Source organism: Falco rusticolus, chromosome 9 (assembly GCF_015220075.1).
Source record: "Falco rusticolus isolate bFalRus1 chromosome 9, bFalRus1.pri, whole genome shotgun sequence".
NCBI lineage: Eukaryota > Metazoa > Chordata > Aves > Falconiformes > Falconidae > Falco > Falco rusticolus.
Window position 1 is genome coordinate 15,433,872 of NC_051195.1, and position 23,901 is coordinate 15,457,772.

The 23,901-nt window shown below is 40.3% G+C and overlaps 1 protein-coding gene across 1 annotated transcript in view; it reads right to left on the minus strand.

The window, feature by feature from the left end:
* Positions 1–23,901, minus strand: part of FAM13C (family with sequence similarity 13 member C) — a 129,967-nt gene that overhangs the window by 28,112 nt on the left and 77,954 nt on the right. Inside the window, 4 exon segments of the mRNA XM_037400757.1 lie at positions 4,797–4,860; positions 13,220–13,341; positions 20,342–20,540; positions 22,444–22,500. Coding sequence (XP_037256654.1) covers positions 4,797–4,860; positions 13,220–13,341; positions 20,342–20,540; positions 22,444–22,500 — 442 coding nt within the window.

Genomic DNA, 23,901 nt, shown 5'->3' on the forward strand with positions numbered 1-23,901 from the left:
CATGAGAACGGCTGATGGCAAGTAAGGAGAGCACAAGGGAACATGCCAGAACATACCAATAAGAAGAACACAGGCGAATAACTGACAAAACCACCAAACCTTCACGGACTGTCACTTCAAGCACTTGACAAAAAAATTCCTATGTCAAGAAAATCCGTCCGCTTCACATCACTATTTCTTATGATACATTAATATTTATGGAAAATTCAGTATAAAAGCGTTCATACAGACTACATTTTTAAACATTGTATTTCAGCAATGCTTATGCTGTAAATTCACCAGCTGGTTTATATTCAGTTGCTCTAGATGGTATTTTTCACCCATCTGTGGAAAGTGGGTGGATGGCAAATTTCCAGTCACTGCCAAATACTAAAAAAATTCATATAATAATAATAATAGAAATACCTTATATTATTTTGTGACTGTGCCCTTGACAGTGATCTGATGACAGGAGGAGAAGAGTAAGTAGCTTTGATCATTTTGATGTTACCAGGGAGATGATGAATCTAGAGTATGCCATCAGCCTCATCTTACTCCTAAAACACAGCTGAGTACTATGGTACTGCCACAGCACACTATACATGAAAAGCCACCACATATTTATGGGAACACACGTAAGGAGACATAGCTTTAAGCAAAAGCCAAGCACAAATCTGCCCAGGGTCTCCAACTCATGAACGTCTTAGTAAATTGTAGGGATGACCCTGCCACCTGCCCTGCCACACCTCCTGCCCTGCCCCTCTTAGAGGGCTGCCTGAAGTACGAGCAGTGCCAGGGTATCCCGCCAGCCTCAGACCGCCTGCTCTGTGACAGGAGCAGTGTGCCTCCCTGTTTCTGCACCTGCAGCCCAAGCAGAGTGGTAAGGTGCTCTGGGAGGGGACAGGGCCATATATCAGCAACTGGCAGAGGGTGCTCTGTCCTTGAGTTCGCTGGGGGCAAGCCAATATGCTACCAACTGCTGGCAAAAGGAAGGCAAGAAGAGAGAAAAATAAAGTCTGAGCCCTGTCTTCATTTTCTCAAACCTCCCAAGTTCATTTGAAATCTTACTGACCATTCCCAACTTCCCTCTAAATCTCCAATACTTTCCAGTACCTGTACAGCCCTGATGTGACTGCAGGCATCCTGCCACAGTGGTGCTGTGTATTATTCTGCACTGCACACACTCAGCGATACGTTAACCTGGAGATGAACCAGCCTGTGCACATGCTACTTAAAACTCTCCCATGGTGCAGACCTGCCCCTGGGGCCCAGCTGGAACACCTCTGCTCTTGGCCATTTAAAGGAAGTTGCAAAACATGTTAGGAGCAAATACAAACAGCTAAAATACATAGAGGGGGAAACATTAGGTACATTCCATCACAAATTTCAGTAAGCTCTTATATGGAAAACCAATATCACTGAAGTAATTTAAGTTATGGCATATCTTATCAGCTAATGTTCTCAGTTCAAATACTTCAGATTTGATCCTCATTCCAGCTTTACTCTGGTGCCTAACACTAGTGTTTCTGACACAATAATTCCTGATCCATGCTAATACAAATGAGAGGACATACTAACATTTAAAATAGATCCTTAAGTTTCTTTGGAAAAATAACAATATTGTTGCCTCTTAAGAACAGTATTTTGTAAGTTTGAAAAAGAAGCAATTATAATTGTCTTGGACAAAGATTTCTTATCCCTTCTTACATCCTCTTAAAGCAACTGACAATTCCAAGAACTCAAGCTACGCCAATTTCACTAGAAGAAAAAACATCCTGCATTATTCCAGATCAAAGATAATGGGAAAATAAAGACATTTACAGGAAGCTCAAGGAAAACAGAAAAAGAGGCAGGGTGGTACTTCTCTCCTGTTTATTTTTGCTAATGCTCTAAGAAAACATAGTTATTAAAATACCATACTCTTGCCTGCTGGAGAAAACACAGTACAAAGGGATTGCCATTTGCAGAGGAAGCTCAGCCTGTAGTAAAGAAACTAACTTTGCAAGGTAAGGCTGTAGACTGTACCCCAATGACCATCTCTTTTTCCATTCAATGATTATTGAAAATCAAGAGTTCAGGCATTAGGGCAAGGAATTATTGAGATAGTAGATAACCTCTTACATCCAAATACCACACGCCTACACTCACACTGCTAAATCCCTTTGGAGAATGGGACAGTGAATTAATAAATTCTCCCCATTTATCACCAAAATGCTGTCGCAATGAGTCACCCTGAAACAGCTTATAAACTTTTTCTCAGTAGGTACCATCAGTAACTCTCTCTCCAGCTGGAGGTCCCTGCATGGGGCCCTGCAGGATCAGCACCATGTGATGTGTTGGTCAGTATGTCCAGGGGGCCATAGACTGATGGGACACACTGTGCCAAATTGAGCCGTGCAGCCCCACACTCTCCCTTACTGCACCAAGAGCTGCAGCACTGCCAGACCTGCTAATCCATCAGTGCTCACTGCGTATCCCTATCCGCAGAGAAAGCAGAGAGCTAACAGTGGCTGAAAGAGAGACACTGTTGCCAGAAATAATTTCTTTCCCTGATAAAGCATTACTATTGTCAGCATCCTTTGTTTCATCCTTGTGGATACCCTAAGGACTAGTAAATTTAAGAACTGAGGGAAGAAGGAAAGGGAATAGGTCTGCTGCACCCGTGGACTTGCCCAGTCCCAGTCTGGGGGTGGACAGGGAGAAGGGAGGAGAGGCAAAAACCAGACTTGGTGCCTTCTGCATAGACGGAAACCAGCCTGCCCTGCATATGGTGTTTCTGAATATCAAGGATCCCTGCACCCTGCCCCTGGGCCTGCTCCTGCTCCTCCAGGACAGGAGGGCAGCTATTCTATTATATCCTGTTTATTGATGAATTTACTGGATTTATTAAATCAGCTGCGACAGAGAAGGAGAATGAGCCAAGCTCTCAGCATTTAATGGCCTTTGAAGTGATTCATATAGAAAAGAAACCGAGCAAATATGAACCTGTTCAATTTTTTGCTCTAAGGAAATTAATGCTTTTATATGTCACATTAGAACAGCGATGTACAAAAGCATCTCCTTTGCTTTTTAATCTGAGAGTTCAGATTAAAATAAGATAGGCATATTTTATGTGAACATAAATAAATCTCTGCAGTATCTGTTATAGCAATATTTGTGTCTTGAGGCATATGACATATTCAATTCAGAACTTCCTTTATGGGGAACAAACAAGCAACAATAAGATAGAACAAGATATGCCCTGGGTCTGCATAACGCCACAGGTGAGTAGTAAAGAGACACCACTTCCTCTAATCCAGGAAGGGAATTTATTTTTTTATCACACAAGTCCATTTGGGCTTGCAGTAGACCCGAGACACAATAAAATCTAAGATTTTGCAAAAGAAAGCACCAGAATGTAACCCTTTCTCATTCCCCATAAATTATTAGCAATTAATTTTAAATTCTGATATAATTTACTGTTTCAGTATCTTAAATTTATTTTTATTTATTACAATATTTTATCTTAAATCTTATTATTTAAGAAATCCTTTGCAAGAATTTTAAATGGAAGCTTTTAAGTAGAAGCTTTGGGGATTATTTGCAATGGAGCTTCTCAAAAGAAAAATAGCTTAATGCTTTCTCCCAGGGCCTTAAGTGGCTAGACACAGGCTGAGTACACTCCCTTATATCAGTCATGGAACGTGCGTTACCAGTTAGCACTGATTATTTTCAAGTAAGCTGCACAACAATGATACAAATGCACAAGAAACAATTCATTGCAAGGAGAAGATTAAGTCTGAATTCCTTTAAAAGGACACATTGTGGGTTTCCCCTAATGAAAGTCAGGCATCTATTAATAGACATAGATGTTTTCTGGCTCATTATAGGAACAAAGCTGTCTTTTCCATGGTTTGAAAGGAATGGGCTTCCCTTCCCCCCCAGCTCTTTTCTGCTGTTTCTGATGTTCTGTTGTCTTGGTCTACACTTAAAAATACTGTCTGCTCCTTGTTTACCGCCCCTGCAGTGCTTAAGTGCACTCTACACTAGTATGCAGATACGCTTGTTTGCGGGAGATGCTTTATAAGGTTTCCTACTTTGAATACTTGCAAAGCTTGGTTTTGCCCTCCAGTATATTGCTGATGGTGAGAATCTAGGCCAGAGTCATCCATTGTTTGACATGATCACACAAACAGCTTCTTTGTGCTCTACTCTCACACCATCCTCCTGGCGTAATCACTGTGAAAACAGCTCTTGTTTCAAACTCACAGGTGTTACTTGGCTTTCCTTGCTCCCTCTCTTTGGTGCAACTCTCCCCTCCTCCCATTTTACAACAAGAGTAGACTACATTGTACTCTTCATAGTTTAATTATGCAGGATTTAGCAACCTTGAGAACTCCTTATTTTTAAACAAAACATAATTGACAGCTGACCACTTTTGGATTTAACAACCTTGAGAACTCCTTATTTTTAAACAAAACATAATTGACAGCTGACCACTTTTGAGCTGTAATATGAGGAAAAAGTCAAATGTTCTTGAAAGATGACATTTCACTCAGTATTGAATGTCTGATTCTTTTCTGAGCACAAACAGAAAGCAGCATAAAGTTGGCTTAAAATATTTTACAATTCTCTTACTTTTGGCTTTTAAACTCTTATAGCAGTCTTATATCACATTTTTAAGATTTTTTTTACAAAAACATGACTAGAATGATGCATTAAAAAGTTAACCTAAAATTCTTAAGTGATTACATTATTCCAAGACTACAGTATTAACAAAACCCAAACATCTAATTCAAAATTTGTAAAATCATGTTTCAACTTTTGGTTAAGCTTACCTCATTTAAGCCGTTAAATTGCTCAGATGATTCTTTTGGTGAAATGCATATGTTCTGATCTAGTCTGCAAAACAAAACAAGAATTTTCACTCAATGGATTGCTTATCTGTCCTGCAAATACTTCAATCTTTCCAGCATGTCTGTACATAAATCACAAGTTATGGGATATTTTTTTTCCATTAAAAAAATAACATATGAAAGTGATATCTATATTTTATACCTCATTCAAAAAAACAGTGATTTTACTGGAATTCTAAATAATATACTTAAACTGTGAATGATGTCCTGGAAACTATGACATTAAAATCCAGGCTCAGCCCATCACACAGGAAAAGTTCTGCAGAAGCATGATCAGCTCTCAGTATCTTGGTGAGCTAATAGGGTTAAAGCCAAGAAAAAGCTCAAACATATGTTTAAATCTAAGCACGATTTGTCCCACATGCTTCAAGTCAGGAACAAGAGCCTTCCTGTATCAGAGCCATAAAGAATGAATCTTTCCATATTTAAATTTGATGGTATTTCAGGCTCTCAATCCTCAACTTTCTGCTTAAGTTCTGTGTTACAAATTTTACAAAGACCCAAAGGACTCTCATGAGGAGGTGGAAATATTTTGAGTAAGAGAGATGTCCACATTTTCTAAAGAGTGTCACTTAGCAGCCATCAGAGGTGTCCACACCTTTGGTTCTCCCTCAGTCTATCACTGGTTCTCCACATGGAAATAGGAAAGGAAGGTCCTAGACCAGCAAGGGGAAAATCTCTTCCCTCTGACTATGGCTAATGAGACAATTGTGCCCCACACAGGCAGATGTGGTCCTGGCCTAAGGCTCCACACACCTACCAGCTTCAGGATTAGTTACAAATTCACTCTATCAAGGAAACTGAAACCTAAAAAAAACTTCCCATGGATTCGATGAGCATGGTGAATAGCCTCATACCACAGCTCTGTCCTTCTCCAAAGCAACCAGAGGCTTTCTATACACTCAACTTTCAAAGCCTGACATGGGTGCATCACAAGTTGACTCACAGCTGAAGCAAGGAAACTATTGCTGTCTCAGAGCATGAGATTTCTTATTGCTGAAAAGGTGGCAATGTTTGCTGGCCCCGGTGAGAGTAACTCACAGACATGATCAAAACTAACACAAAACCCAGATTGCTTTGGACAAAATTCCTATTTTTCAACCTGTTGTGCTCAGTCATCCCAGCAAAACCAAATGGTTTTAAAGTCACTAGAGACCTCAAAAACAATACAGACAGATATACAGGCCCTTGTTGTAGTTCTTCATAGTTTTATGAGGCATTTAAAGACTGAAATGATAAATATGCCACTGTCCTTACCAAAACAGACACACTAGGTAGCTACACCAGGGCGAGCAACCACTTGCCTCCAAATGGGATCCAAGGTGTGTAATTCACATAGGAGCAAAAATGAGTTATTTTTGTTGGTGGTACTTCTAGCACCAGAATGGGAGGTCTCACAGGCTGGCCAGCCTGCACCTCCCTCAAGGTACACAGGCACATGATCAGGAGTGAGTGATTTCTGGAGATACTTAAGCAGCAGTGTGCCTTGGCTGACTCTTGTACAAGCACCTATCTACATCTTTATGTCGTTCTCCCCATATATATTCTTCCTGCCATCTCACCTGAAAGTGAATAGCAAATGTCTCCATAACGTGAAGAGAACAGAAGGAAAATGGAATTACAGAAGCAACAAGGTTAATACCTAATAGCCAATCTCTAGCTTTTAGGCAGCAGAGAGGACGGTATGAGGCAACAGGAGAGAGTTAAAGAAAACTGAGAAAAAGCATGGGGAGAGCAAAAGTGCTAATTTAATATAAAAGAAGAAAATATTTATATATTGGTCTACAACATGTAAGGAAGGACTTGAAAGACTACAAACAGCTGAAGAATTAATTCACTAATGAAGAAAAAAGTATTTAGAGTCATGTATTGCATTGAACTAGAGATAGACATAAAAGAAAGGAAGAAAAGGGCACATGTCAGATTTTTATGCTTCTGCTATTCATTTGGATTACTCCTTTCTGGGTGCTTAACACACAGCAAATGTGAACTCTCCTTAAAAAAAAGGAAAACAAAAATGTAAATGCTAGCAGCAGTTCTTACAGGTGCTGTATGAAGTTCTACGTAATTCACAGCTGTATCACTCATGAGTCTTGCACTCTGGAGAGTAAAAAGTTTACAGCATCTCTGAAGTACCACCTCACTTTCACATTGATGTTCTTCTCTGCCATTTTAGGGATGCAGAAGTCTTTCATTTTACTGGGTGTGGTTTTTTTGGTTTTGTTTTGGTGTTTGGTTTGTTGTTTTTTTTCCTACTAAAAATACTGGAATAAGATGCTCTTAGTTTTGCATTCTTTGGATTCTGGAGATACTGAAATTATTAAGGTGAATATTTTTGTGTGAAGACCAGTTACACTAGCAGTCATACATGTATGCTGGGCTGATCTTTCTCTGTATAGAGAGTTTTGGGGTGTGCTTTTTAGTTTTCACCAGGATTTACTGCTCTGCTAAGCTAATGCAGGTTATCTGATTGTCACCAGGCAACAGAGGGTTTACAATTTAATAACTAGGGGTTGGATCCTACTCTTATTAAAAGTCAATCAGAAAACATCCATTAACTTCAAAAGCAGCGGGAACGAGCCTTAATTTTCCATCTGTGCTGAGTACATTAAAATTATTTTAAGCCTTAGCTGATATTTTGAATAATTGCAGGCAACCCTTATTTTGTATAATTTACGTCACGTAAAATAATTAAAATGGAATTCTCTCTGTGGCTACTACTCAAATACATGTTATACCTTTCTTTATAAAATATGAAAGGCCTGATCTCTCACCCTCCCTATAGACTCTGGCTTTGGCAGAATTATCCTGTTCTGCATGGTCCAGATGACAAAGATGAAACCCGGTAACATGTACATTTGAAGCTTATGGACAAAACAAACAAACAAAAAAAACCCAAAACCCCAAATAACACAAAACCCAACTAAATGCTAATTATCATTACAGACCTCCTACCAGACTTCAAGGGGAAGATCAATTTGCATGAGCAGTATATGCTGTTTAAAAAACAGACCAGAACATGTGACTAATTGAATTATGGCTGATATAATTTCTAAACTCTAAATAAAATTCAAATAAAACCACACAATTTTAAAAAATATGAAAAATGTTTAAAGATAATCTAAGCAAATCCATTTCTTATTTCCCAGACTAAACCCGGAAAGGAGCATTACATTCTGTGATTTGCAAGTCTCAATCCAGTCCAACGCTGGATTACACTGACCCCATCCTCAGGACACTTACATGTTTAGGCGCCACAATGTCACACGTGCTCAGTGTCTTGGGCCAATTAATGCATTGGCCATGCCAGGATAAATCCTGGCAAGCAAACCATACACTATGCTGTGGGATGAACCCCCTTTTTTCCAGGCTCACGTTGAGTCTGTCCTAGCCCAATATTCCTTCCCTGTCTCCAGTCTAGCAGTCAGTTTTACCCTTCCCACCATGAGGGTGGCCTACCAGGTTAACAGCTCAGAAAGGATAATCTCAGTATGGCATCAGAGGACTGATTCGGCCTATCCAGAGGTTACATCACATGAGTTCACAAAAAGGCAGACCCCACAACCAACTCACCTCAGTGCCAGGAAAACAAAAAGGTCCTTTCTGTGACCTTCACAAATGGAAAAAGTCATTATGAAATTCAGACATAGTCAGCACCTTAATACAGGGCTGCAGGTGAATGCTTCAAAAGCATGCCTATGACTCCTTAAAAAGCAACACAGAACTGCAACAGGCTTTAGGATGAACACAAAGTACACACTTGCAATGAAAGAAATACCACCATTAAGGGCCCAAGGCTGTTTGGGTAAATCCTAGGCCACTCCCTGGGCAATCTCTGAGTGCTGGAATAAGCAGTCAGAGCACCAGTGTAGCTGTGCCCATCTCATCAGTCACAGCAGTTACATAAGGGCTGGCTGTGAACAGACACACTCATTTTTCTTATTATGAGTGCCTCTCATACTCACCAAGCACAGTCCTTACTTGGGCTAGAGTAACATGCTAATTATTTATTTTTTTCCCTCTGTCCTTTCCCCATCCCCGTCCTTTTTCTTTCCTTTTCCTTCCCCCCCCTCCCTCCCCCCTTCTTGAAGTGTATTGCAACCCAAGAGCTTGCTCAGAGATTTTCCATGCCTCAGTACCATAAGTATCACTGGAACCAGAAACACCATTATGAAGATATCAAGATTCCTGAAGAAAGTGTTCTCAGGAACTGGTCAGTCGTTTCCCAGCAAAGCAATGTTTCATCAGCAAATCCTGATTTGCTGACAGGGAGTTATTCAGAGACAGATACTGTTTGTGATGAATTTTCACTAGGTCTGAGGCAGGACTCGGAGGAATCCATCCAAGTCTCCCTGGCCGCCTGTGTGGGAATGCAGCCTAGCAAGGTCTGCCTCAACTGCATGGGTCTGCCATATGGTGTGGGGACATCAGCACTTCTGCAGCTTCCCTGCTCCCTCCCACACACCTCTGAGCTGTAGCTGTTCAGCAGAAAATATGGAAACTACGAGAGTCCCCAGCTGAACTGCACACTCAGAAGCTACTTGCTTTGCAAACCCAAATACTGAAAGCCTCACTAAAGCTTGGTCATCCTCAGGGGAGCACAGAAACCCTGGGAGACTCTGGCAGATCCCAAGATCCAGGGCTCCCAGCATTTCTGGTTTTCCTGGAGAACAGTCATATGTCTGACAGCAACTGCCACCCTACAGCCTCTGCAGTAGTTAAGGACCAACCCAGGGACTAGCCAAGTCCTACTAAATGAAATCACTCCCCTCCCATTTTATTTGGGGAATGGGGAAGAGGGGGAACTTTCAGGAATTTTTCTTTGACAGAAAACTTAACCCCAAAGTGTAGTTCCCACAGTGACTTGGAATGCAACGTTCTCTGAAACACTGACGTTCCCACCATCCAGGCATCCCACGTTTCAGCTCCCTCTCTGTGTAACAGGCATCTGAATAAAACACCACCCTCTATTCAGGTAACTGTGTACACAGCTCTGCAATCCACATCACCTTTGAGGAGGCAATCAGTAAGAGCAGCTTTTTGTAATCATATGTATTGTTCCACACTGGTTTTCCTATTCCCCGTTAAAAAAAAGGTAATTCTCTTTATTGTAACATTTGTTCCTGGGGCTGCATATAATTTTTATCTCCAAAAGCTGCAGATTCTCTTACATTCTTATCCAAACCCAACTACGCACAATGACTGGAACAGTATTAAATGTAATCACTAGCAAAATTCATGTTCTTGTAATAAAATGTAAAAGTTTCCTTCCATGCAGGTGGCATTTCAGATTCTAAATTGACGTTGATGTTCATAAATCATGCATGAAAACGTCTCTTGAAAATAAAATCTTTCATTCACAGGGTCAGGTATAGATTACTCAAGAACAAGACAGTAGTCTCTCATTCTTCTGGCTGTAAACCTCTCCAAGTCTATTCTTGCATCTCCCTCAAATCCCACTAAAACTTTTCCTTCACTGTTTCAGTGGTTATCATAAAATGAAAGTATCCTCTGCCCCAAAATCAACATATATACTTATAAGTCGTATTTCTGTAGACTGTTTCTCTTGTATTGCCTCCTCTGTTCTTCTCTGACATCTATCTGTTTATGAACATCCTGTGTTACGTTACCCTGAATTTAGATTGTTCTGTTTAACAGGGACTGCGCTGAAATTTTTTTGATATCTCAGTAGTTTTCAACCCATATTTAGACAAATTAACAGTAGTCTATTTTTAGCTGCCCCACACTCACTAGAACAGAGTTTTTTAAAAACTGTACAGTTCAGAGGCATTTAGACTTTTAAACACCGATGAGACTAATGACAGAGCTATAGCAGTCTCCAGAACATAAAAGCAGAAGTAACAACAAGCCACACTAGAAATAATCAAACTTGCTTCTTAGTATGAGACAGAACTAAATCCTCCTTCTCCTGTCCACCACACACACATTTGAGACAGAGGAGCCTGCCCAGCGGCACCCCTGCAAGCAGCCTGGCCATCTCCTCTTCTCCAAAAACCCAGAAAGCTCTTGGTCTATGAGTTAGGGATCCTAGGCAGATGTAATGTTCCAAAGCACTGCTAATTTTACCACTAACCTAGCAAAACCAGGGTGGAAGATAGTAAAACTCAAATTTTGTTGGGCTAGCAGATGTGTTCTGTCAAAATCTAGCTAAGATTGTTGCCTGCTGCCAAGACTGAATATTTAGCCTCTGCCATGTCCCAGAGCAGAGAAGGCAGAAAACAAGGGAAGACGTCATACCCTGGCAGCTATGTTTCACAGCCTGTTGCATGAGCCAGTCCTGCCATCCTGATGCAGCAGCCAGCAGTCTGCATCAGCTGAGACATGGGCATGTAATTGCTCTGGTCCTACCAAAGCTGACTGCCAGCAGAGGGGTGGGGCAAGCTGCTGTTGACCCTTATGAGGAGTCACCAGACACAGTGACCCTCAAACTGAAAGTGGTATCTTCAGTATATGTAATTCAAAGTCCCCTACCCCAGCTGGGTGGTGGAATATTTTTTCCAAGGACAGTTAAGACTGTTAAAGTAAATAAGGTGTGTGTGTGAGGCCAGGGACAACACATTAATGCTTATTTACTCCATGTTTGACGTTCCTTATTTGAGAGTAAAGTCACCTCCATTTTGTTGTAACACAAACTGAGACATGGCCAAAGCTGAAATTTGAGCACTACACTTCCATGGCTTTTAGCATGATAAATCCAGGTACTATTATTTAAGAGATTTAGCACTTGTGGATGGCAGGCTTCTTAAGGAGCTACCCCCTGATGTTACACAGGAATAAACAGCATAGTGAACAATGTTTTAATACCTCACGAACTAAAAACACCAAACTATTGAAGTGGACAGGGGACCTTTGCTGTTGTTGCTGTTGTATTCATGCATACTCTGCTCTGGTTCTTATCTTCAAAGTCCACGTTTCTTTCATCATGTTCCTTTCATTGATCAAAATTAACCAATGTTATTTCATTACCCAGCCATACACAGACCTACCAACAGAGCCTCTAGGTAGGTCTAACTCACTGATACCAAACTCACTATGCTCCTTTATACAAGAAATCCATGTGGGTTTTCTCTCCAGCATAAAGAATGCCAGAAAAAGAGAAGGCAGGCTTCCTAGGCTGAGGTTAATCAGAAACACTTTCCGAGATGCAGTGTCTCAATTGCAAATACAAGCATTGGAGGGTGAAAGCGGTAATTAAATGCTTGGTCATTCTGCTAAAGCTTCCTTTGAGAGCACAAATTAATATCATTTACAATGTTGCCTACTAAAAGCTGTGGTGAAGGCAACCAGTTCATGTCACATAAAGCATCAGACTGCTATTGGATGGCAACTGTCACTACTAACCTAGTCCCTACTTGGAACAGACCGTGGAGGCAATGAGATTTGTATGTCAAAGTAGCTGTGCCCTGACCCACTGAGCATCCCCGGGATGTACAGCTGCTGCTCTGTCCCTCCAAAAAGAGCCAGAGCCTCTGCCACACAGCACCAAGGCTGTCACACACCTCAAGACAAAGAAAAAAGAGCAGAGACCTGGCTCACCTGCCTGAAACTCAATGCACACAGCAAAGCAGGGCCAAACCAGCACCTGAGCATGGGGAATTTGTAAAGTACTGCTCCAAAAACTGATAGCTGTGAAGAGCATGACCTTATTTGCACAGTCCAAAACTGCCAGTAAGAGCTAAACCTTATCCTTAGGACACACCGTCTCTAGTAGATTGGGTCAGCTGGGTGAGCTGAAACCCATTTTTAGCCTTTTACACAGCCATGAAGGATCAGAGGAAGAACTGTGACTTCTAATAGTTACCAGAGCTGAGTTACTTCACCATCAGCTGAGTCACCTGCCATCAAGACCCTGCTAATGCCTGACCTGAACACCCTGTACCCTTCACAGCATTAGAACGAGCACAGTTGCCACAGCACCCAGGGTCTAAACTATACATATATACATACTCATACTAAAATCAGGTGTGTTGGTTCCCATTCTCATTTCTCAGTGAGAACATAGCTCTGAGAAAGTGGGGCAAGTCAGGAATGGGGGGAAATGAAAAAAAGTGTCAAAATATTCTTGAAACTTGGCACAGAGCAACTGAAGTTTCTGAATTGAGGATGTTCTTCCTGCTTGAAGCGTAAGAGGTTTAAAGAATGATGAAATTTGCATTCTTATCTTCATCCCTTTCACTTTCTCCAAACAGTTCTAGCCATATAAATAAAGTACAACTGCCAATGACAGCCAGGAGTCTGAATATTTTATATAAAAGGCAGCAAATGAATTAGCCTTTCCCACAGTTAATCACAAGTGAAATGCGCTTTCTTATCCCAGGGCTTACCTTGGTTGAAATCTCACGACTGCTTCCTGGCATCTCAAAGCCATGTTCTGAGCATAGTTATTAGTTGAGGATCCAGCCTTCCCCTGCCACTCTGAGAGGCCTGGCAATGCATTTTCCAGCTCCTGCACAAAGCAAAAAAGAAATGTTGAATGCCCTGTCAGTACCAATCAGGCTTAGCTGAATATTTTGCTTTAAGAAAAAAAGAGCTCCACGAGACCAGATGCTGACTGTGTTTCTTTGTTATTTTTTGGTAATAGTCTGGAAACAACTGGACAACACAGAATAGAAAAGGTTATAAACAAAGTAGTGTCTTCTTTCTCTGTAAAGAATTTTTTGAAACCGAAGCAGACTATAACCCATTTTATGTTTATTACTTAGATAACAGATGTCAGCTTCTGAGCTAAAAGGTGCTATACACAGAGTTCAAAATTTTTTTTTTGCTTATGCACACATTCACGTTTCATTTGAAATTATTTACTCACATGTCAGTAATATTTTATTACTTGGGCATTATCAGAAAAATTTTGGCTGACAAATACAAATACAGTTCATTTATATAAGACTGGTAAGGTTTAATCAGTTTCTTTTTCCTTTTGCTCTTTACCTTCCCTAGCATATTCATAGCTTTATGAAGAGAGTATTACTGCAGGAGGAGCAAAAGGTAGTAAGGGGGAAAAAAAAGGCACATCAGCCAACCTGCCACACAGAAAATAAAAGTCAATTTAGTCCAACAAGTTGGGAAAGGCAGCAGGAATTAAAAAGGTATACATTTTATTCCAGGCTTTCAAAAACCAGTTGTAGGGCTGTGACAAGATGTGTTCAGCACATCTTACTTAGTTCCCCTACCTGCAAAATGGGTTATAATATTTCCCTTGCATTGCAAAGGGGTAAGTTAATGAAGTTCTTTGAAAATTTAATAATTGAAGTGAGACTTTTCCCTACTTCTTCATCAGCTTTAAACATCCAGTATTTTGTTCTAAGAGTTTACAAAATTAAAATACAATGTGCTTTGCAAAACAATAGTGTTCACTTGCTCTAGTAAAGCAATGTGTTTGACTTTGCTCCATTTTCAAAGCTTAGATGGAAACACAGAAGTCAAAAGTTTGGTTAGGATTGATCAAATGGGAACTTGGGGGCTGAGGTCATTCTACATTTACAAAATCAATGGCTGCTTTTACTTCCTTCTTAGTCTGTTCTGTCTTTACAGATTATGAATGAAGTTTGTTTAGAGATACATTTTATTTTAACAAAACTAAATTACACTTTTATAAAATTGCCAACTTCATAAAAAGTTTTAAATTTAAGAAAGCTGCCCAAATGCTCTCCTCTCAGGAGAAATAGTCAGTGCCTGCCTTTCAAAATTAATGATGAAGGACTAAAGAATTTTGTTTAAAAAAAATAAATAAAAGCAACTGGTAAAAGTAAATAAAAAGTTTGATCAATGGTATTTTACTTCCTCTCCATGATGACATTTTAACTATAGGATATTAGTTGCATAAGTGAATGTTAATTCCTCCTACTTAGTCTATAAGATGAATGTAAAAAGTGTTGAAATCCACCACTAGAAGGAGGCAGCTGTCACCATTGTGATGGAACCTGCTCAGGAGGAAGCAGCCATGTGCTAACTCCAACACAGGCACCCCTCCATGGGGTATGTCCGCAGCATTTGTAAAGTGTAGACCTGCCCTGGGGCCGAAAGTACTTTCCCTGCCAGTTAGAGACCCGTGCTAAATAACATCAAATTAGTTTGCTTTAGTTTCAGAGACTGCAGTAGAACTGACCCAGCAGAGGCTAATTGAGCTTTCCAACCATATTAACTACCTACAAGAGGCAAATTTCAAATCCAGACCTCCAAACCAGAGGATGTCTTTTTTTCAAATTAGATGTTATGGAGCTCTGGTGACATGAGGGCAAAAGGAATGGAATCTTCAATCAACAGACCAGCATTACTCTTGCTTATGTTATTCTTTGTTTCCTTCAGAGACCTTCTAGGACAGATGTCTCCCCTTATCCACATGCCTATTTAATATAGTTTAATACCGAATGAATGATACTTTATTCAAAAGTTGTAATAGCAATTTGGGTTACAAATGGACAGCAGTTTATTGCAGCTGTTCCAGTTTTTCTGTTGCTATCTTAACTTGGATGTGCTGAGATTTAGAAGTTGACCGTAAAAGCTGTTAATACAGGTAAAAAGAACATTTTCAGTGCTAGGTGAATGAGTGAAACAAGCACATTTCAATTTGAGCAAGCATATCTTATGGCTGAAGCCATTTCCATGTTGTACTATTTAAGTTAATCAAAGAATGTCAGCCCACTTAAGGTGCAAAACCAAACCTGCATTAAAGTAGTAAACTTGCTTCAGCAGAAGCCTCTTCCACAACAACCACCACTCCCCAATATCAGCAAAGAGAACATGGCAATTCAAGATGCTTTCTTCCAGATGAAAGGGAAAGCTGGGGACAAGAATATATGCTAATAATAAGCGCTCACTGGCAGACTTGATGTGTGATGACTTGGAGTTTTTTTGGTTGTTCTTTCTTTTTTTTTTTTACCTTTTTTTTTGTTTGTTTTCTTTGTTGTTGTTCATAAGTTAGGTCATTAGGGTATTAAAGAGAAACTCGACACACACCCTTGATGGAACCTCAATTTCTTAAAAGCAATTAAATCCACTCCAGATGTGTCAAAGGCATCCAACAGTATAGTGCCGCCTTCTGTTGTATTTTTGTTTCTTCTTCACTACAGGGAGTGAAGCTTCTACAGTGAGGCTGCATCTGGTAAGCAGTCTGTAAAGAAGAAAATCTCCAGACATTGCTGAGAAGTCTCAGTGCTGCATAATCACTACCATGATATTTGCTTTGTACAAAAAATAATAGATGGGTTTGGAAGCAGCTAAAAATTACCATCATGGATACACATGTTGAGATAAATAAGCTTCTGTTTCACAAGCTATATTTAAAAAAAAAAAATAAATCTATTTCCCTCAAAAAAATCATGACATGTCATAACCCATCTCTGTCAGACCATCGGAATTACAGTGTTTGCACAGCAGCTTAATCTGCTCTTGAACTCCAGAAAGTGCTGAAGTCTTGAGCAGAAGTGCCTCCTACCCCTCCTGAAAATGCCGGTCACAATTAATGAACAGTGAATTGAACAGATCTGATCCATGATGGAAGGTGTGGTTTAAACAGAAACAGTATACCCAAAAACTGAAGTAGAACTTGCAGACTGCCTGACACATTTGTGTATTTGTGTAACTAATGTGCTAACATTGGCTCTGGTTTTTTGATTTCTATGCATCTAAAACTGCAATTTTAATGTCTAATTACTGGAAGTTCTTTGAAATCCATGCAATTTACCCATTTAATTTATACTCAAAATACAAAATTTCACACAGCATTTTTCAGCATTCCCATCGCTAGGCATTGATAGTCAAGCCACCTTTTCATTTATATAGTCATTTACCTTGGTAATACAACTTTAAAACTGAACTTTTACTGTCTCTACCTATTAGTTAGCAGATTCAGTGTCATTTTATAAGTATCACTTTATAAGTATGTCACATATCAATAAGGAATTTGAGGATGACTCATTTAATAATCTATATGCATAACTGCCTCAAAGGTGAGTGACAGGAGAAAGGATTAGGCAAGGAAAGCAGACTTTCCCTTCCCCACCATCTGTTCTCACACTGACTCACTGGAGTATGTTCTGAGATTATGCTTCCTCAACTCTTGAAGTCAAATAAAGCCCAATTAATTTTATTTTCTATAGATTAACATTGTGGAATTGCTAAAGAAGCTCATGAAACCACAGGAAAGATGAAACCAAGTAGCTGGAGTAGAGCAGTGCGATGGCATCCCAGCAGCCTGCCTCTCTCCCCATACTTTGGAAAGGTTACAGCTGCCCCCGCATACCCAGCTCCTGCCCCCACAGAAATACCTGCATGTAACATCCAAGGGACGGCTTTACTCTGGTGACATTTTGTTGGCTGATAAGTGGTCAAATGAAGTCACTTGGTACCGTGCTTGTATTAGACTCGGTCCTGTTAATCATCACTGTACATCTAATAACCTTTTCTTTATGAAGACCTAGGATACACAACCACAGCACTACACTTGTGTCAAAAAAATCAGGAAACACACTTCAGCAGACCGAGAGGCCCAAGCTGATCACCTTTCCTCTACATGGACACAGTGGTCTCTTCTCCCTCGGTGACCTTCCTACATGGAAATCCCCTGGATTCTCACTAGCAGAAAGGCACACAAAATTGGTTCCCATCCAAACAGACTTTAATCTTTCCAACACATGCAGCAAACTTACTTATCTCCCAATAGCTTATCCTGATTTTAAAGGGACAGTTTTCTGAAAAAGCAGCTCATGGGTTTATAACACATAGGAGTGAGTAGCAAACATTTCCTCGGCTTATAAAGGCAACACCTTTAAAAGAGACTGTCACTGCAATATTGTCACCGTTCCTTTCTGATGCCACAGAGAAGTGAGGCTGGCGAAGCAAGGAGACTGTTGAAAAAGCACTCTATCAATAAACTCCAGAAAATGAGGATGAACAGTTTAACGACCATGTGCAGTGCATCATGCTTTTCTTTCATAAACGCACATACTCAGATATTGCTGTTTGTCAGCTCAACAACAGCTGCTTGTAAGTACATCATTTATCTCATTGAGTGGCTTGGTGGCAAGGTGTTTCACAAAAGGAAGGTATATGCAGTTGCAGCGTTTCCAAGCATCAGCCTGGCCCACTTTTTCAGATAATAACCACCTGCCATATACATACAACAACAGCAACTAGAAACAACACAGCAGCACTTTGCTTTAAGCTTCAAAATGGAGAGAAGCAATTGCTACCAGTTCATAACTAGGGCTGCTAACACAGACAAGTGCAATAGGGTTAGAGAGGTCACAACACACCAAGGATCCCAGTGAGAATCCACACATGAAAACAAACCCCCACAGAGCTCTTCTGCAAGCAGAGCCTTGTTTTTCATAGACACCGTTAACGAAGCCAGGAGCCAGATCCTTGCCTCTTTAAGAACAAAAGCCCTTGAGGGAGCTGAAGACGCAGCAAGGCAAGAACTTACGGTCAAGGAGCATGCACATCCTTACTAATGAGAATGAAGGTTATGCAAAATGAAGGGCTGGTAGATGTTTTCTCCAAAACAGCTTCCTTCTGCAAATCATTCTAAAAGGAAAACTCTTTCCTCTACAGCAAGTACCACTGAACTCAGTGTAGATATAGGATATCGAAATCCTTTCACAGTGCTAGGACACAATTCCCTCTATGAATGAGCGGCGTTCCTGTTATGGAGGGATGTTTAGGTTGTATATTACACTCAAAGCTCTTCATTATCTCTCATCCCTCAAATATGCCTGTCAAATCAAAGGTGAAATAAAATGGTGCCTACACATCTTACCTCTTCCAGTATGCCAGAGGTGGGAGCAACGGGTAGGTGTGGGGGCCCAGGACCACTTTTGCCTTTCCCAATTCAAGCCCTTGAGTCATGTGAAAATTATATGCCTGACACTGTTTTTCCTTCCAGAGGCTGCATATCTAAGTCACACTGGTATTTTATGGCAGTCTAATTATATGCTCATAAAGTTTCCCATGAAAGAATATCAACATTTTCAGTTAACCACTTCAGACCACATAAAATACCATAGAGCAGCAAATCTGTGCTGTTAGCTTTTGTTGGGTGAGGGATACAGGCACAACATATGCAGTAAGCAGGCAGACAGAAAACTCAGAAGTTAACTGAAAGAGCAACAGATGATCTAGGAGACAGAACTTGTTTATGACTTCTTTTCTCGATATGCCCCCAAGTGCTCTTTATACGGCAAAGTTTCTTATCATTTTTATCTGCTGATAAACATGCACACCTCATCTCCCTCCATCATAATTAATATTTCTTAGTAAAACAACACAGTTGCAAAAAAATCATCAGTTATTATTTCATCTCAGGAATAAACTCCAGAAAAAAATGCAAGAAGATTAGGGCAAAAGTTGACATTGAAATTCTGAAAGAGACTGTGATAATACTGTTGGGATGCCATTTGCTTTTACTTTTTCTTCTGGGATTCAAAAAGATATTCCTCGCTTAGAAGGTAAGAAATGCCATCCAAAATGATGAATTCCCATTCTAAATTTGGAAAAATGGACCAAGATAATTCCTAGTCTGTGATGGGTTCGAAGCACTTTAGAAAGTGCTCTTCAAATTTCTACCCCCAAACAAGAAAGGATGAGAGACAGAATATAGGCAAATACATCAAGGAACAGATGTAAATACAGACATCTGTATTTACAGATGTCAGACCTTGTGCCTATTGCAGGCTGACAATCTACCAGTGTTAACATCAACTATCTTGGTTAGGAGAATATTTCTGGCTGAGGAGTTAAACCTGGACCAGAGCTCTATCCCTGACACTGTACGTAAGACATGACTTGGGAAGCACCGACCGAGAACAGAGGCACTTCCAGCAGCTGCTGGGAGGTCGTAACCCTGAAGTCTACATAGCAATGTACCTCCAAAAGGCAGCAGCAAAACCTTCTTCATTTCTAGTCTTCTTTTATAGCCTTTAGAAAAGTTACAGTTCTGCTCACCTCAGCTCAAGCCAGGAAGCCTGTGGGCAAGAGCACCAGCACCAGAATCTATATTGGAATAAATTTATTATTTAAAGATGAGAAAAAATAAAAGGTAAGATAAAGAGAAAATATGAAACCTGTCATTTGGCAGCCAAAATACCAGTAAGAGACCCTCGGTCATATAAACAAAACAGAAATAGTCAAATCAAGTTCTGCAATTACCAAGATTTTTATATTTGGTACAAGGAGTTACAGGAAATCTGAAGAGAGGTATTTGCGCACCTGCAGCTATGCTCCCCACTCTGACAGCAGGTGCAACACACCCCTCTCTGCAATTACCTGGCTGAAAGAAATTGTCTGTCATTATGGGAGGGTTCCAGGACTCCAGTTCCGTGAAAATCAAGTAGATTACTGTGGGGTCTGTCACATCACAGATTACCAGGGAGTCCCACCTTGCATTTCAAAAGGTATGTTTGCTCAGACATTGTGCCGTAAACCTACCCTTGGTAAATTTGGTTCGTTACCTGACTTTCCTCATGGCTTTTTTCATTTTCTAGCTTTGCAACGGGCTTAGGTTTTCTTAGCTTTAAGTTGCCCATTTCAGGCTTTACAGCGCAGTCAATTACAGCCTGCTGTTTGTACTGCTGAGTATCTTGCAAAGGCAGCTGCCTTTCCTCTAAGACAGCAGCGTTGTCCGGGCAATTTTCTTTGTTATCATCATCTCTGTAAGAAAATGAAATGGAAATGCATCAGGCAGGACTTCAGACACCTGTCAAAACATTATGAAGGAAGAACAGCAACAAGTTCTTAGCTATTCATGGCATTTTAATTTTACCAAGTTGACTAGTCTACATATCAAACACTGCATATGTTAGTAACAGGAATCTGAGAGGCTACTGTTTATTGTGAAGCCACAAGCTAAACTGCTGTTAGTATGATTACACGTTCAACCGTGGAGCTATTTAAGTAAGATTAGTTTTAAGGGCACTCTTTGGTTTCAGCCCTATAGTTCATATTCACAGAATCAAAGAATGGTTGGAGTTGGAAGGCACCTCTGGAGATCACCTAGTCCAACCCCCTGCTAAAGCACGTTCACTGAGAGCAGGTTGCACAGGATTGTGTCCAGGCCAGTTTTGAATATGTCCAGAGACAGAGATTCCTCTGGTCAGCCTGTTCCAAATAAAATCTGAAAGTGTTTCATGCAGAAGACCTTTCCCTGTCCAATGATCCACACTAGGTCATAATCTCACAAAAATGCCAAAACATACAATAATTCCTCCCTATAGTTACACTTCCCATCTCTATTTTTGAGGGATTTTGGACAAAGTGGGGATGATGGGCATACAAAAGAGGGTTTGAACAGCCAGACATGCACTTAGGTGGAAGGGACAAGCATCGTGTGCTCCCGGTTTGGAGTACAGGTCCTCCTGTGCATCTAGGTTTAAACAGACACTGTTGGTCATGAATGCTCAGGTGGCCACTGAATCTGGGACAGACATTTTCAGTCTCCACCTAGCCTACAGAGTGCAACCTGTTCTAAGACGACCTTGCTAGTCTTATCCACACCCAGACAATCCAACCTTAGACTGATCTAATACCTTCCACTGGGAGCGTCTCCCTGGCACCATTGAGAAAGCTACCGCAATGCAGAATGTGAGGCTGCCTGCTTAGTTGGCAGGATGAGCAGATCGGCATTACTGCTCCAAAATCCCTGGCGGTCGCTTAGTTTGCAGGTGGAATTTCAGATGTTAGCTTCAGCTGGTAAAATCCTGATTGTTAGCTGAGAGATGACCTCTCTCCTGGTGTGAAAATTCCACAACTGAGAGAGTAAAGGACTATTGAATTAAACGCTCCTGAGATTTTTTTAGAAAGCATAACTTGCTAATTCAACATTTTCTCCTAAGGATTCTGAGCTGCCAAACTCACTTTCCATCTGTGGCCCATCAGCATCCAGATGGATGCTCGCAGGGTGCCTGTGGAGTTAAACACCATTGCTGCCCATGCCTTCTGTAAGTGTGCTTCATGGTAGTTGTTATAGTTACAGAGTATGATGTTTTATAACCTACAGACATTTCAACAATGTGCAGAAATGTTGCTTATTTAAAGTTACCATTTAATTTAAAAGTCTTTCTGAAAGGTAAAGTTCCATCCTCTAGCAATCAACATACACTAACATAGCCATGAGAGACATATGCCTCAAGAATACTCCAGTTAAATTACAATTTGAATGATTATTTTTTTTCACAGAGACACTCATCAATGAGCGTATCCTTGTGCAGCTGCAAAACTCCACTTATTACTACTTTGTACCAGATGCTGTACAGTAAAATCCAATGTATTAGTATCAGAGCTGCATCTGAATGGAAGCAATATGATGCAAAGTTAAGAACACAGACCATAATATATTTGCTCATATAATGATTACAGTAATTAATGTTAATATTGTTTACACAAAAATATACAACACATACGCATTTCCCAGAAATACTAATAGCCTTAGCAGGTAATACCCCAGAAATTCTGCATTCCCTCGAGAATAAAGGTTTCTTTCTAATGGTTTAACAGAAGCACTCTGACAGCTTTACTGGTTGCCAATGGACTTCTGACAAAATTTGCAGTAGAATACCTGGGACTGGAACTGCCTGCTTGATCTTCATGTACAGAATCCGAATCCCCATCACACCTTGAAAAAGGATACAAAATAATTGCTGGTTTTCTGCCAGCTGCAGAAATTTAGCTTTTAATAACATGGCAGTACAACTCAAGGTATAAACACAGTTCTCCCTTTCATGCCTTAGTTGGGGTCATTTAATGCCGTTGCTGCTCCATGATAGTCTAAAATCTCAGAGGAAGAAGAGGATTTGAGATTTGACTGAGTGTGGAAGTGTACACAATTTCATATATAATTTTCAGCCAGATGGAAATAATGATGACAAAGAATTCAGATGTTACCATAAAAATTACAGGAAATTTACAAGAAAATCTGTATTTTAATTGCTTATAGTATGCTTCACATAAAAAAAAAAAGAAATAGAAACAATTAGGTAAGGATGTTTTTCTCCTAGACTCACAAAAGTATTAACTATAGTAGAGAAGTCATTCTTTGTGCAGCAAGAAGAATAATCCCCAAAGAAATTATAAAGTGATCATTAGTTTTAAAAAGTGAAGTAGCAGAATTTTTTACAATGCCTGAAGAACCATAATCAATTACAGCCCCTTAAGTTACAAACAACAGAATTGTCATAAAGCCGCCTAATCAAAAGAGAGGTCTGGATAAATATGCTAACCACTCAGTGTTGACATTATATTATGCAGCATGGCTGAATGTTGCGGAATGATGTAACTGCAAAGCCTATGAGCAGTCTTTCTTTAAACAAACATACATAAATATGCATACAATCCTAACAAATATGCGTACACTCTTTCTAGGTATTATTTCTTGGGAAAAGTCAGGGCCCTCTCCTCACCCGCTGTTCATACTCACAGGGCACAGACTCTAAGCAGGCCTGGATCACTTGAAGTTTGCTGGCAGAGGAATCTCTTCATTATGGGGAAAGCAGCCTGTGCTTCCGCTGACTTGTTAGTTTTCAGAAGAGCTGCCCCGCTTAGGACAGAGCACATTAAGTGATAAATTCATAGCTCTGTGTTGCAATTTGATGACAAGGTTTTTAATACATTCCTCTTTCCCACCAGTCTTCTGCTAGTATCTTTATCAAAAGCCAGACTGCAGCAGAAAATATTTAAAGGGACACTCAAGTGTTTACACTTCCTGAATACATCAGCATACAGATGAAAGCATTTGCTGCTTGCAACTGGAACATCTAACTACAGTTGCAGATCCCCACTAATCACACAATATTCCTGCAATGGGTACAGTCCTCCCCACAAGGCAAAGCGGAAGATGGGGGTTTATGTACAAAATGGATAAGTTCACTGTAGAAATCTCGTTGCCTTTGCATCTGGATGCCAGTCACACCTGCCTCTCTGGTCTATCACTAATTACCTAATGGTAAAGCGTCTGACACCAGGAAGGTGTGAGGATAAGGCAGAATGGGGTTTGAAGAAGGAAGCCCAGTACAAAAGA